General features: G+C 42.5%; 1 protein-coding gene across 1 annotated transcript in view; it reads right to left on the bottom strand.

Moving 5' to 3' along the window:
* Positions 1 to 16579, bottom strand: part of LOC127571373 (mannan-binding lectin serine protease 1-like) — a 79534-nt gene that overhangs the window by 43523 nt on the left and 19432 nt on the right. Inside the window, 3 exon segments of the mRNA XM_052017688.1 lie at positions 9203 to 9350; positions 11067 to 11263; positions 14481 to 14612. Of these exon segments, the coding sequence (XP_051873648.1) occupies positions 9203 to 9350; positions 11067 to 11263; positions 14481 to 14612 (477 nt within the window).

Here is a 16579-nt window from a genome sequence, read left to right as displayed (position 1 = left end):
TGCCCTCAGGCTCCTGCATCTCCTACCTGATGGAAGAGAAGAGAGAATGTCCCGGGTGGGTGGGTCTTTGATTATGCTGGCTGCTACACCAAGACAACGAGAGGTAAAGACAGAGTCCAAGGAAGGGAGGCTGGTGTACATGACGCACTGGGCTGTGTCCACAACTCTCTGCAGCTTCTTGCGGTCTTGGGCAGAGCAGTTGCCCAAGGGGTAATCAGGGGTAATATATTGACTTGGAAAGAGAATTGGTTATTGGACAGAAATAATGGAATGGGAATAAACAGACCCTTCCCTAGTTCGCAGGCTGTGACCAGAGGTGTACTAGTGGGCTCAGTGACTGGTGCCAGCTATTCATAATCTACATCAATGATATGGCTGAAGTTTCCAAATTTGTTGATAGCTTGAACATCCTGAAGTGCAGGTTGACAGGTTAGTTGGCACCTGTAAATTTCCCTTGGCATGTAGGTAGAATTTGGGGTGAGTTGTTGGGAAATGGAGAATAAAATGGGTGCTTGGATGATGGGTCAAAGGGCCCGTTTCCTTGCTCTTTGATTCCATGCTACATGGTGAGGGGTACATGACTGGAAGGACTGCTCTCCTAGAGGCAGATCAGAAGGCAAATCTGTAGAGAGCAGTTTGCAATGTGTCGCCACGCTCCGGCGCCATCTTGGTCATACAATGAGATGGACGATGACCACACGATCTACCTTGTTGTGACCTTGCACCTTATTGCACTGCACTTTCTCTGTAGCTGTGACAATTTACTCTGTACTGTTATTGTTTTTTACCTGTACTACATCAATGCACACTGTACTAACTCAATGTAACTGCACTGTGTAATGAATTGACCTGTACGATCAGTTTGTAAGACAAGCTTTTCACTGTACCTCAGTATAAGTGACAATAATAAACCAATACCAAATGGTACAGCAAGGGGTTGGAGTGCAGAAGTAAGGAAGTCTCATTAAAATATTACAGGGCTTTGGCGAGACCTACATGCAGGATTCTATATCCAAGGAGAAATATGCTTGCTTCAGAGTCAGTGTAGTGTATATACAAAAGGTTAACCTCCAGGATAAATATAAAGTCTGCTGAATTCCACCTCCTGCAGAGTTGTGGAGGCTAGATCATTGGAAGTAATTAAAGATGTAGATACATTTTGAAAGATTGGAAATTGAGGGCTATGAGGAACTGGCAGAGAAGAGGAGTTGAAGTCTGAGGAGTTGAATTCTTCTGTGTTCTGCAACTTTAATTTAGGAAGCTGGGTACCCAGGCCTCTTAAAGTTTTAATTTCTGGATTAAATCTGGTGCTATATGCTGGGGGGTGGGGTGGGAAAGAAGGGGAGCACAGGAAGAGAAAGGTCAGGTGAAAGTGTAGCTGAAAATTTGGCAGGACCATGAGACATGGAGCACCACAGAAGAGGATGAAGAAAAGCCAAAATACAAAAGGAAAACTTTTATGCAAGGGCTTTGACTAGTGAGCCAGACAAACTGAGGGTGTCAATTAGCACATGGGAACACAATATTGTTGCTCTCACAGAGACATGGTTTGAAGGAGGGCAGGATTGGTGACTCAACATTCTAGGGTATAGAATCTTCCTGTATGATAGGGATGGGTTGGAGGGGGGGTGGGGGTGGTGGAATATAAAAGAGGAAGTGGCATTGCAATATTAATCAAGGAGTCCATGACTGCAGTTGGAAGGAAGGATATCCTAGAGGACTCTTCATATGAAGCCATAATTGTAGAGCTTAACATAAAGGGGGCAATCACTGCTGGTGTGTACTACAGGCCTTCAAACAAACAATGGGACACAGAGAAGCTTACATGCAATCAACCCACAAAGAAGTGCAAGCATAAAAGGATACAGTAGTAGGAGTTTCAATATTAACCGGGATTGCCTTAGTGTGGAGGATGGAATTTTTAAAGTGTGTCCACAAGAAAATTGAGGTATTAGATAGTCCTACTAGGGAAGGGGCAGCACTGGATTGTAACCAGACAGCTGATACTGTGTCAATGGGAGAACTTTTCAGAGATAGTGACCATAATGCTGCAAATGTTAAGGTTGTTACGGAGAAGGACAAGAATGAATCTGAAATTATGGTTCTGAATTTGGCAAAAGCCAACTTCAACATGCTAAGACAGCATCTGGCAAAAGTGGATTGGGGGTAGCTGCTTACAGGCAAGACTATGTGACTAATGGGAGTCATTCCAAAATGAAATAGTGAGAGTTCGAGGCCAACTTGTTCCTAAAAGGAGTGATTGGATTTCCTTGTGCTCACTCGGCTTTAAATGAATTAGAGGTGGGACGGTTTAACATGGCTTTCCTCTCTGAACAATCTCCTCCAGGTCATCCAATGCCCACTTTCTCTGTCCCTGGCCCCAGAGCCACCTGGCAGTGCAAAACTTTTTGCCACCCAATGCACTCTACACCTTCAGTGGAAGTGGGTATGTGTTACCTACATATATGGTCCATGAAAATTGTGCTTAATTAGGTGACTGGATTAAATTCTCTAAATTCATATTGAGGTAGTAACAATTACGGTTAAAACTATGTTCTAAATATAGATTCTCAAACGGGTTTGGGTATTAGCACTGTGCTAGTTAACAACTACTTTCACCCTCTAATTAAAATAGACCTGTTAACTTTCCACCAAAAGTACTGATTCCCAGACAACTGGCTGACAAGGCCCTGCCAGATTCATGAATCTTTCCTTACTCTTAATATTTTTCCCAATTTGATTGAATTTCACTCATTTCTTCACTGCCATTGTCTCTGTGCCTTTATTTATACAGAAGAAGTTCATTAAGAAATAAAGCAACTGGGCAACATGCTGATTACATCAGTGCCGATGGAGAAGTAACAGATGGGAACAAAGCTCAAAACAAAAAAAAGGAATGAGAGGGAAGGCAATCCAGAATAAAAAGCAAGAACTGTAATGGGAAATATTAAAAGTCATGTATAAATTATCAGAAATATTTTTGATAAAGTCATTTAAGACCAGAAAGAGAAAGGCAATTGCCAAACTAATCAAATTTACAGAGTTTAAAACCCTGGTCTAGGTGGATTGGATCCATATGTAATAGGGAATAAACAGTGGCTCCATTCCACACTTATATAATATACATATTATATCTAAGAGATATATTTAATATTGATAACTGTAGTGTTACATACAATTGTTGCAATCTAGGTTTTACAATCCATGATTCATTGAAGGGCTATGACCACTGACCACGAGAATGCGTTGTCATTTACAAAACTTTAAAGCACTCATTCTGTCCCTGTGCAACACACTTATTAGGCTATATCTACCACACTATCAAGATTTAGTCTCCAAACATACCAAGGGGCCCAGAATCCCTGGAGCTGGTAGCCAATAAATTGATGCCAGTCTTAAAAGCTTCAGAGATTCAGTTACAAGGACAGTCTTAGAGAACCGGGGCTTTAATTTAAAAATGGCATAGATTTGAGAGTGCGTAATGCTGGAAAGGGATAAGGTTGGTCCTCACGTTAAGTCTTGAATTTGGGGAAGGCTGGTTTCAATAGCATAAGAGAGGCCCTGGTAAAAGTACAGCAACAAACAATCTGCTGGAGTAATTCAGCAGGTTAGGCAGCAGCTGTGGGAGAAAAGGAATTGTCAATGTTTTGGGTCAAGACCTTGCATCTGGAACCAATTCCTCACAGATGCTGATCAACCTGCTGAGTTAGTCCAGCACTTTGTTTTTTTGCCATATTCCAGCATCTGCTGTCTCTTGTGTCTCCTAGTAAAAGAACACTGGGAGCAGATGTTTGGGGGTAAAACAACGGCTGACAAGTGGGAGGCCTTTTTAGAGAGGTAGTAAGAGTTCTGGGCCAGCATGTTTAGGTAAGGATGAAAGGTAAAGACGGCAAAATTAGGGAACCTTGAAAGATATTGAAGATTTGATCAGGGAAAAATAAGGAAGCACATGGCAGGTAAAGGCAACTGAGATCAAGGGATTCTCGAGGAATATAGTGTAGGAGAAAAATCAGGAGGATGAAAAGGAGACATGAGATATCTTTGGCAAGCAAGATTAAGGAGAATCCCAAGACATTCTACATCGGTAACAAGCGAGTAGTCAGGGAAAGAGTGGGTGCCCTTAGGGACCAAAGGGGTGATCTATATTTGGAGCCAGGCAATGTGGGTGAGGTCCTAAACGAATAATTTCATATCTATATTCAAAAGGAGAAGGACGTGGAAGATAGTGAATTCAGGAAAGGGTATGTGGATAATCTAGAGCAGGTCAGTATTGAGGAGGAGATATTAGATATTATGGGATGTGTACGAATTGATAAATCCCCAGGGCCAGATAAGAGTTGTCCCAGGTTGTTAGGGGAAGCAAGGGAAGAGATAGCTGGGGCCCTGATGGAGATCTTTCCAACTTTGTTAGCCATAGGTGAGGCACCAGAAAACTGGAAGATAGCTATAGTTGTTACAAATTTAAGAAAGGCAGCAGAGATAAGCCAGGTAACTACAGGCTGGTGAGCCTTATATCAGTGGTAGGGAAATTATTGGAGAAAATCCCAAGGACTAGGATTTATGTACATTTGAAAATGAAGGGGCTGATCAGGGATAGTCAGGAGAAATCCTGCCTCAGTGTGAATAAATTTTTTGAGGAAGTAACTAAGGTTGATAAAGGCAAGGTGGTAAATGTTGTCTATATATATATCTTACCTTCACTAAGGCATCTGACAAGTTCCTACATTGTAAAATGATCCAGAAGGCTAAGAAACATGGTACCCAAGGCCAGCTGGCTAAAGGTATTCAAAATTGGCTTGGTGATAAGAGGCAGAGGGTAGTGGTAGATGCATGCTTTTCTGACTAGAAGTCTGTGACAGTGGTGTACCACAGGGATCAGTGCTTGTTGTTCGTGTTAGATGTTAAAAACTTGGATGTGAATGTAGCGAGGTATGATTAGTAAGTCGGTAGATGACACGAAAGTTAGTGATGCTGTAGAAAGCAAAGAAGGTTGTCTAAGGCTACAGCAGCATATAGATCAGATGGAAAGTTGGCAGATGGAATGTAATCCTGAGAAGTGCAAGATGATGCATTTTGGAAAGTCAAATAGGGGTAGGATATATACAGTATATGGTAGGGCACTAAGGAATGTTGATGAACAGAGCAACCTTGGGGTTCAAGTTCATCGCTCCCTGAAACTGACAACACAGGTAGACAGGGTGGTGAAGGGTGCATATGCCTTGCTTGTCATCATGGGTCAGGGCATTAAGTATAAAAGTTGGGGCGTTATGTTGCACTTGTGTGCAGTTCTAGTCACCACTTTAGAAAGGGTGTGGTTGTGCTGGAAAGAGTGCAGAGGAGATTCACCAGGATTAGAGGACTTTAGTTATAGGGAGAAATTGGATCAGCTTTGTTTGCTTTCCCTGAAGTGAAGGAGGGGTGACCCGATAGAGGTGTATAAAATTATAAGGGATAGTAATAGGGTAGATAGTCAGAGACTTTTTCTGGGATGTCAAAAACAAGAGGGCATAGGCTTAAGGAGAGAGGAAAGAGATTTAAGGGGACTTGAGGGTAAAGTTTTTTTTTGCACAGAAGTAGTTGATAACTGGAACTCGCCTCCAAAGGAGATAATGGAATTGGATACAATCACTATATTTCAGAGACATTCAGACAGGCACTTAAGCAAGCAAGGGAGAGTAGGATATGGACCTAATGGGATTAGTGTAGATGGGAAGAAAAGTCAGCATGGATGTGGTGAGCCAATTCTAATTACTATATATCATAAAAGAGATTTGCTCCTTAGAGATGGTCCTTAGAGTCCCAAATGTCTCTAAATTAGTAATTATAAGCCCTGCATTATGTGGGAGCTTGTATTCCTAGAAAACAGTCCACAGAAATATTTTTTGTAACACAAAGCCATGTTACCTGCACGTGTCGAAATGAGTTGAAAAATAATAAATTTTGTATTTACTTTTTTCCACAAATTTTTATTCCATATCCCAGATTTTGGTAGTGATTTGCGAATTCCTTGAGGGCGAATTTCTGTTACCTGAACTGCCGTAACACGAGGTTGCCTGTATGTGATTCCACCAACTCCTCCAGCAACAAGTTCCAGATATCAACCACTCTGTGCAAAAAATCTTTCCCCTCAAATCTCCTTTGAAATTCTTTCCTCGTCTTAAACCTATACCTTTTTATTTTTGATACCCCGACACTGGGCAAGAGATTTTGACTATCTACACCTCTCATAAACTTGTACACTTTAATCAGATCACCTCTCAACCTCCTTCACTTCACTCCAGCCTGCCCAATTTCTTCCCATAACTAATGTCCTCCAGTCCAGGCAACATCCTAGTGAATCTCCTCATTAGGAACTAAGTAGATTCAGAAGGATCAGGGGACACAACGACTACATGTAACACAACTGTTGAACAAAGTTAGTTGTTATAAAGGTACTAAATGTTGCCAGCCTGTTAATCCATGGAATAAGTTCTGGCTCATGCCATTAATGCAGTTTCCTTGCAAACAATCAAAGGGAAGCTGGACGAGTTCATGCAATGGTAACTGAAGATTAATCGCCCAGTCACTGTGATCTCCTGGAGTTCCTTTATTTCCCTTCAACGTTAGGGAGGAATTTCCCTGGGTGTTTCCCTAAATTATTAACATCAGTGTCACTGACATCAGCAGCGATGACATTACCTCCATTATTATCAACATCTAAGCAACACGCAAATACAACAACATTCATTTCATCCACGGTATGACAAGCATCAACAAGAACAGCACCAGTTTCATCCACATTATCACAAACATCAAAAGCATTCACAAATCCACATGCATTGACATGAAAACATCAATATCATCCACTACCTCATGCATCAACAGCTTCAACATCATTCACAATACCACAGGCATTGACAAGAACAGCAACAATATCACCCATAATAACAAAGTTATCAACAAAAAGGGGTGTATGGTGGTATAGGAGCTACAGTTCTACCTCATCGCTCCAGTGACCGGGGTTTAATCCTGACAGTCAATGCTGTCTGTGGCAGTTTGCACATTCTGCCTGTGAAAATATGGCCAAGCTGTACCAGTAGTTTTAACACTGGCATCCACCCAACAATGTGGAACATCTCCATTCCGGTTAATTACTACTGAATTTGTTTACCCTGAATCATCATTGGTCATTTACTGTTTCATCAATTCCAACCAACCTCTAGGTGAAAAAACATCTTCCTCAGATGCCCTTCAGTTTCTACCCCTCACCCTAAGCCTATATCCTTTGGTTTTAAACACCTCTGCTATGGGGAAAGTTTCTTCATATCTACCCTATTGCACCTCACATCTGAGTACCCGAATCAGGTTCCCCCTCAGCTTCCTCCCTTTTAGGGAAAACAACCCCAGCCTATAGACTCTCCTTATAACTGAAACACTGCATCCCAGGCAACATCCTGCTGAATCTCCTCTGTACCCTCTCAAGTGCAGTCACATCCTTCTTATAGCGTTATGACCAGAACTGCCCACAATACTCCAGCTGTGGCCTAACCATAATCTCATACTTTTTTTTGCGGGCTAATGAAGGCAAGTATCCTGTATGCCTTCTTAAACACCTCACCTACCTGTGCTGCCACCTTCAGGGATCCACGGATGTACACCAAGGTCCCTCTGTTCCTCAATTACTCCCTCAGCCCTATCAGTCACTGCATGTCCTAATTCATCATCTCTCAGTTACCAGGATTAAATTCCATCTACCATTGTTCTGCCCATTTTACTAACTCATCAATATTATCCGGTACCCCAAGATTTCTCTATTTCAGATTTCCTGCTGCTGTAGTATTTTTGCTTGTGATTCATCAACATTTTGAATTCCTTGTAGAATATTTCATGAAACAGACATGCCAAGGCACAACAACTAAATAGTGGCTAACAAAAACTCAGAAGACAAGAGTTGATTGAAGAGATGGCTGATGGAACAAGGTGTGAAAAGTAAGAGTGGATTAGACAATTGCAGAGCCTGACTTGGTCCTCAGTTATTCAATGGAGGAGACGGAAGAGAGGATAGTAAACAATTAAATCAGAAGAACCAAGTGCAACACAAGTAACCAGGAGACAAGGATGAACTGAGGAACTAGAGATAACTGTAACAAGGACAACAGTTTAGGTTGAAGTACGACAGTCACTGGGAACATGTCAATAGGTAGGAGGATTGAAGTAGTTCACCACTCAGAACCCGGCCAAGAAATAATCCACAACTCCCAAGTGATCTATTGCCCAGTGCATGGAACCTGTGGTAGCTCCAGGGAAGTGAAAAGAACACCCACTAGATCAGTGGAGGCCTTGGCTGTGCAACTGACTGGCCTGGTGTGATAGAATCTTTTCCAAGCTTCAGCTGCTTGCAGTTGGGCTTCAAATCTAAACCTTGGGAATGCCATTAATCTCTCTGGTCTGTTAGCCAGCAGAGTGGTGCCTTGCACCTGAGGCCATGTAGAAATTAACTGGGAATGTACTAATATCTGCCAGAGCCCTCACTACCCCCTCAAAGAGCTGTGCACCCAACAAAGAGTGCCACAAGGATCCATCCATCTGTCTCAGGGTGTTATCAAAGCTAGGGCACTGCTTACACTGCACAGAGTGCAACTTGTGCGGCATTGGTCTCACAAACACATACTCGTGTGCAGACAGATATAGCCTGAGTAACCTGGGCCAGTGACGTGGGTCTGAACTGCACAGATTAGGAAAGCCTTGAACAGTGTCCTTGGCCTAGTTAGCTGTTTATATTGGGTAGGCAGATAAAAGCATTTACACCCTCAGAAAAGGAACTGGGTTCTTTCCCAGTTCTAATAACTGGTCACACTTGGGGATGTTTAGTGGAAAATCAGAATGCACTTGACTCAGATGCTAAGGACTGAAAACTGTGTTGACCTTTTGGCCCACACCAACAGGAAAAATTGGAAAAACATTTACAACAAAGAGGCAGGCCACTTGGGCAATTGTGGTAATGTTGGCCAAAGATGGAGCTACTTGGATTACTCCCACTTCCCAGCTCTTGGTCCAGGTTATGGCTCTTCAAGCAGTTATCCAGGTATCTTTTATAGAATGACAGGTGAGGGACAGTCAGCTGTAAGATGCGTGGAGCAGGAGATACTGACGGGTGATTACACAATACAAGAGGGGGAAAACGTTTCGAACAAAGTGAACTGGCTGCCAGCAGCAAACCCACCAACTGACGTGAAGGCAAATTTCCAGCCGCGGTTATCTCCTGAATCATCGGTGTGAAAGAGAACCTGGACACTGCTGCTGTTTGTCACAATCTTTCCAGGACTCTTATCACCACAGAAAGGGCCAAACTCCTTCATTCCGGCTTTAATCTGCAGCAGAGAACAAAACAAAAACTGGAAATCCCAGCTGGGCTAAAAACCAGAAAATTATTGATTCATTGGAAACAAAAGAAACAAGTCTGGAGAAAACACAGCAAAATGATGTTCATTGCAGTTCTTTGCACACCTCCCAAACTGAGCTTGTGTATAATCACACAGCAACCATTCTAAGTTCCACGTCATTTGGGTTTAACAAAACTGATATGCATTCCTCCCAATGAGTCTTAAAATCCAGTTGTTAATCACAAGATGTCATTAGTGTCCCCACCATTCCCATGACATCACCAGACTGCATCAGAGTCCAGTGAGAATTTGGGCCTGATTCTGGGCATGTTCTTTGTTTAGTAGGATGATAGGCATGGACAGTGCTGGGCCTCAGTAATGACCCTTCCAGCTTCCCTCAGAGGAGATGCTACAATCTCAACAATATTGAGAGTGGCAGGAGGATGCAAGCAGTTTGACATTCCATTTGATCTTCACTCATTTAGCAACACCTGCAATTTCCACCTGCTGAGAAAGTTTCCACTGAAAGCTTGCACCACCTCCCTGAACACAAGTGGATAGGATGGTAAAGGCAGCATATGGCATACTTGCATTCATCAGTCAGGGCACAGAGTATAAAAGTTGGCAAGTTATGTAGCAGCTGTAGAAGTATATAAAAATTATGAGAGGCATAGATAGGGTAGATAGAGGATGTTTCCCCCCCAGAGTTGAAATGCCAAATACTAGAGAGCATAGCTTTAAGGTGAGAGGGGGAAAAGTAGATTTGAAATCAGCCCTCCCCCAATTTGAGAATTTTTCAGGGTAATTAAGACGATTAACTTTTTCCAGGACTACCTTGAAACATCCTGAGCTACGATCACTGTTTCCAAAGGGTTCCTCCACAGACAATCTGCCACTTTCCCATCCTCATTCCTTAAGACAAGGTCGAGTACAGCCCCTTCCCTAGAAGGGCCCTACATACTGCATTGTAAACCCCTCGAATACATTTTATGAATTCAACCCCATCCAAGTTCCTTACACTGAAAATCCCAGTCAATATTGGGAAAGTTAAAATCCCCACTATTACAACCCTATTCTTTTTACACCCTACTGTGATTTGCCTACATATCTGGTCTTCTAATTCCCACTGACTGTTGGGAGGCTTATCGTACAAGATCTACATTTCTTATGATTTTATACAGTTTATAATTCTCCCATTTTCCATGAAAACAACTCCAGCAACATAGAGACACAAGAGACTGCAGATGCTGGAAAGTTGAAGCAACACACAAAGGAGCTGGAGGAACTCAGCTGTCTGACCCGCCAAGTTCCTCCAGCTCCTTGTGTGTTGTTCCAGCAAAAGTCTTTCCTCCTAACTATAATCTTTCAGCCCCAGGAGCATCCTTGTACATTTCCTTGGTATCCTCTCATGCCTGCACATATTTTCTCTACTATGGTGATCACAACTATCCACAGTAGCTAAGTACTACAACCTAACTGACATCTTATGTGGCTGGTCCAGTAACGTTTCTGGTCAAATTTGTGGGAGTGGTCCCAGTGAAGTTATTGTCATTGAATGTCAAATGTAGGCACTTGTGGTTACTCTACACGTTCAATCCTGCATTAATTTGACAAAGTTCATGCCAATCAATGGGCCTTCTTTAGGTCACTGATGATGCCCTTCTAACACGTAACACGTTCCAACACACACATTTCGGTGCTCACCTTCAGATAGTCATAAGGGCACAGCACATCTGGGTGGTCTTCTAGATCAAAGACATCAACAAACTCCAACGTGATGAGAAATCCATCTTCCAGTTCAATGCGGTACAAACAGTCTGAGCTCTTGGGGTATGGATTGGGATAGTCTGGGCTCGTGACTATTCCTGATCTTTCTGTGAATACGTTGTCGCTACACTCAACTGGTGGGAAACAAAAGCCAATAGTTAGTTGTCTTTGATATCAGAAACCAGAGGAATTATTTAAATGGTGTGAGACTATTAAATGCTGGTGTTCAGAAAAGATCAGGTAAAGTGAATAATTAAGATGGCAATTGGAAAGTTGGCCTTTACTTTCAAGAGGACATGTATTTAAGGTGAGAGGAGGGAAGTTTATGTGCAGGGAAGTTGTTTTGTTTTTAAACAGAGTGGTAGGTGCCTGGAATGGGCTGACAGGGAAAGTGGTGGAAAAAGATATGATAGTATCACCAGACTTAAGGACAGCTTCTACCCCACTGTGATAAGACTATTGAACAGTTCCCTTATACAATGAGATGGACTATGACTTCACGATCTACCTTGTTGTGACCTCGCATCTTATTGCACTGCACTTTCTCTGTAGCTGTGACACTTTACTCTGTAGCTGTTATTGTTTACCTGTACTACATCAACGCACTCTGTACTGACTCAATGTAACTGCACTGTGTAATGAATTGACCTGTACGATTGGTTTGTAAGACAAGCTTTTCACTGTACATCAGTGCAAGCGACAATAATAAACCAATACCAATAGATTGGCCTTTACTTTCAAGAGGCATTTAGATGTGCACATAAATATGCAGGGAATGGAGGGACGTGGAACATGTGTAGACAGAACAGATTTAGTTTAATTTGGCATAGTGCTCAGCACAGACATCGTGGGCCAAAGGGTCTGTTCCTGTGCTGTACTCTATGTAGTTGAGATGGAGTGCAAAAGGGAAGTATTGCTGACACTGTAAAAGGCTATGGTGTGACAACACTTGGAGTTTTGGTCTCCTTACTTAAGGAGGTATGGAGACAAGAGATTCTACAGGTGCTGGAATCTGAAGCAACACATACAAAATGCTGGAGGAACTTAGTGGGTCAGGCAACATCTATAGAGAGCAATAAACCCCCTTCATCAGGAGGTATATACTTGCACTGCAAGAAGTTCAGAGAACATTCACAAGATTAATCCTTGGGATGAGCACATTGTCCTATAAGGCAAGTACGAAAATCAGGCCCAAATGCTTTGGAATTTAAAAGAATGAGTGGTGATAATATTGGAACACGAAAGATTCTGAAGGGCTTTACAGGGTGGATAATGTGAGTATGTTTCCTTTAGTGGGCGAGTCTGGAATTAGAGGGCACATTCTCAGGATGAGTGGTCAACCATTAAGATGGAAATGAGAAGTTTATTCTCTTAAAGAGTTGTGAATATCTGAAGTTCTTTACGCTATAGAGCTGTGGAACTTGTACTTTCAAGACAGATTTTTGGACTTCAGTGGATTCAAGGGCTGGAGGAACTGAACTAGAAAATGTTAATGCCAAAGACCAGACACTTTCTTGGAATAATTAGAGAACTTTTCGGTCCAGACAGGCCTAGCGAGCAGATCAGAGAGGGACTTAACAACAGTTGAGCTATAGCAGAGCAGCCACTGTGAAAGTGGCTATTGTCAAGTTTGCTGTGCTGTGTTTGAGGTGTAAGTGCTAGGTATATGGAACAAGCTGCCAGAAGAAGTGGTAGAGGCTGGCACAATCACAATGTTTAAGACACTTGGACAAATACATAGATAGGAAAGGCTTAGAGGGATATGGTTTAAACACAGACAAGTGGAACTAGCTCAGGAAGGACACGCTTGACATCAATCAGTTGGGCTGAAGGGCCTGTTACCCTGCTGTGTAACTCAATGAATCCAACTTAAAGAAAGGAGGACAAAAGTGGGCCATTATATATCCTTGGCAAGACCTATTTAAATCTTTTCCCCTCACCTTAAACCCATGCCCTCTAGCTTTTGATTCCCTTCCTCTGGGAAAAAGACTGAACATTCACCCTATGCCCTTCATCATTTTATACACCTCTTTATGATCATTCCTCAGTCTCTTGTGCTCCGAGGAAAGAAAGTCCTAGCCTGCCCAACTCTCTCCATAATTCAGGCCCTCAAGTCCAGCTTAATGATGTCTTTCCTATAACTTGGTAACCAAAACTGTACACAATATTCTAGATGTGACTTCACCAATGTCTTGTTCAACTGCAACATAACTTCCAAACTTCTATACTCAATGCTCTGCCTGATGAAGGCCAGAGTGCCATTTTAAGAATATCAGGAGCAACAGAGTAGCCAAGAAAAGAGTGGGTCCTCATCGGGACCAAAGGAGTAATCTATACGAGCAGGCAGGTGAAGTGGGCAAGACCCTAAATGAATACATCTCATCTGTCTTACAGAGGATAGGATTTAGGTACATTTGGAGAGGTATGATAGGCAACATACCTTTGTGCAGGGAAAATCCTGCCTCACTAAATTTTAATAAGCTTTTTGAGGAGTTAATTAAGACTGATGAAGGAAGGTGGTATATCTTATCTATATGGACTTTAATAAGCATTTGATAAGGTCTTCCATGGTAGATTGGCCCAGAAGGTTAAAGCACATCGGATCCAAGGCAAGCCGGAAGTGTGTGACTAATGGTGTACTGCAGGAATCTGTGCTCGGAATCTTGTTGTTTGTGATATATATGACTAGGATGTGAATGTAGGAGATATGATTAGTAAGTCTGCAGATGATACGAAAGTTGGTGAATGGCAAGGAAGATAGTATAAGGATACAGCAGGATGTAGATCAAATGGAAAGGGGTGGAGCATTGGTAGATGGAATTTAATTGCAAGATGATGCATTTGGGAAGTCGAATTGGGGGAGAACACGTACAGTTACATGTAGGGTTAGGGAATGCTGATGAACAGAGGGACCTTGGGTTTCAAGTCCCTAGTTTTCTGAAAGTGACACCACAGACAGTAGTGAAGGCGGCATTGACATGCTTGCCTTCATATGCCAGGGCAGAGAACATAAAAGTTGAAATGTCATGTTGCAACATTACAAAACAATGATTGGACCACAATTGGAGCATTGTGAGAACTTCTGGTCATGACCGAATCATGGCTTTTACATAACCATGTACAGGCCAGTGTGTGCGCAATGGTGACTTTACACTGCCCAAGTAAGCATATTCTTTCTTTCTTTTTTTTTTACACTTGAGTGCGACTGTGCAGAGACTAGGTGAGTGGGGAGTGTACCTGAGACCGTATGCAGACTAGGTGCGAATATCATTACATGGGCCAATCAATTAGTGAGTGGGAATATGTCTTTACACAGGCTAGTGTGCAGTGCAAGTGTGAGTGTGACAATACCTTTGCAGGTCCGATTATCTGAATGAAGGATGTAGCTAAATCTACAAGAACAGTAAAATCCACCGATGTAATTGTGACAAAAATGGTCACAGGCCAAAGATTCATCCAATTTCTCCACACACTCATCGACATCTGCAAATAAAATTGCAAAGAATCATCCAACTCCATGACATCATTCAGACCCATTGTGTCCCACCTGACCAAAATCCCCCCCTCCCAGGCCCGTGTTTGTAGCTTATGGTTATTTACATCTCAACCAGGTGTTTGGTTTAATATGTGGTGAGGGTCTCTGCTTTCATCACTTTCAGGCAGCAAGTTCCAGACACCCACCACGTGAGTGAAAACAGTTTCCTCACCCACCTCCCAAGTATTTTGGATTCTTCACTACCCATCCACTTTCAGCATTCCCAAGAGTCTGTTCACTCTTCTATCTTCACCAACACCACTCAACTTCCTGCGGTACCTTCCCATGGAAGTCCAGATGAAGAAGCACTTGTCCTTTTCCACTTCCCTTTCTCACTATCCAGGAGGTTCAATCACTCCTTCCAGGTGAGGCTGAGATTCTCTTGTACAACTTCTAGTCTAGTGTACTGCATTCAGTGCTCCTGATCTGGTCTCCTTTATATAAGAGAAACCAATGCAGAATGGGTGACTGCTTTGCAGAACAACTCCATTCAGTTTGCAAGAGTAACCTGAGCTTCCTGTTGTTTGCTACTTAAATCTGCACCCCACTCTGACCTTCTACAGTGTTCCAGTGAAGCCCAAAGTAAGCCTAAGGAGCAGGATCTCAACTTGCAACCAGGCATGTTCAGATCTCCAACCTCAATGCTGAATTAAATAATTTCAGATAACCAGCCTTTCCAGATAAGAAACATAAGAAATAGGAACAGGAATAGGCTATTATCCACAACTCCGCCAGTTTTTATATCATCAAAAGTTGAAGTAAAGTAGTCTGTCATGGGTACAGTAGTGTCAAAGTTCATCATTGGACCAACAGCTTTATTCTGGACAACTGTTCCAAAATATGGATTCAAATTCCATCAAGACTGCTGGAGAATTTAAACTCAAGTCATTAAATAAATCTGGAATTAACCTGAGCTTCAGTAATGGACAAACCACGTGGATGCCATGGCCAAGAAATCTCACCAGCGCCTCTACTTCCTCAGGAGGCTAAAGAAATTTGGTTTGTCCCCTTTGACTCTCACCAACTTTTACCGATGCACCATAGAAAGCATCCTACCAGGATGTATCACGGCTTGGTATGGCAACTGCCCTGCCCAAGACCGCAAGAAGCTGCAGAGAGTTGTGGACACAGCCCAGCGCATTACGGACACCAGTCTCCCCTCCTTGGACTCTTTACCTCTCGTTGCCTTGGTGTAGCAGCCAGCATAATCAAAGACTTCACCTACCCAGGACATTCTCTCTTCTCTACTCTTCCATCGGGTAGAAGATACAGGAGCCTGAGGGCACACACCACCAGACTTAAGGACAGCTTCTACCCCACAGTGATAAGGCTATTGAGCAGTTCCCTTATACAATGAGATGGACTCTGACCTCATGACCTACCTTGTTGTGACCTTGCACCTTATTGCACTGCACTTTCTCTGTAGCTGTAACACGTTACTCTGTACTGTTATTGTGTTTTATTTTACCTGTACTACATCAATGCACTCTGTACTAACTTGATGTAACTGCACTGTGTAATGAATTGACCTGTAAGATCAGTTTGTAAGACAAGTTTTTCACTGTACCTTGGTACAAGTGACAATAATAATAATAAACCAATGCAACCATCAACTACTGGATCTTTGTAAAAGGCTATCTGATTCCCTAATATCCTTTGGGAGAGGAAGTCTATCGTCCTTACCCAACCTGGCCTGTGTGTGATTCTAGACCCACCAACATTACTGATTCTTAACTGCCTCCTCAGTTCAGTGGAAATTAGGTTTGGACAATAAGTCCTCGTGTAGCCAGCAACACTCACACAGTGAGAGCAAATAAGTTTAAAAAAAAAGCCTTGTACAACACCAGTTCATTATCCCAGTGGCACACGTGACTGACCTGTCCCTACCACTCCCATATTCCAGGTGCCAAACAGA

The sequence above is a fragment of the Pristis pectinata genome, chromosome 6 (assembly GCF_009764475.1).
Source record: "Pristis pectinata isolate sPriPec2 chromosome 6, sPriPec2.1.pri, whole genome shotgun sequence".
NCBI classification, from domain to species: domain Eukaryota; kingdom Metazoa; phylum Chordata; class Chondrichthyes; order Rhinopristiformes; family Pristidae; genus Pristis; species Pristis pectinata.
The sequence above is the reverse complement of the archived record's forward strand: the minus strand, read 5'-3'. Positions and strand labels throughout refer to the sequence as shown.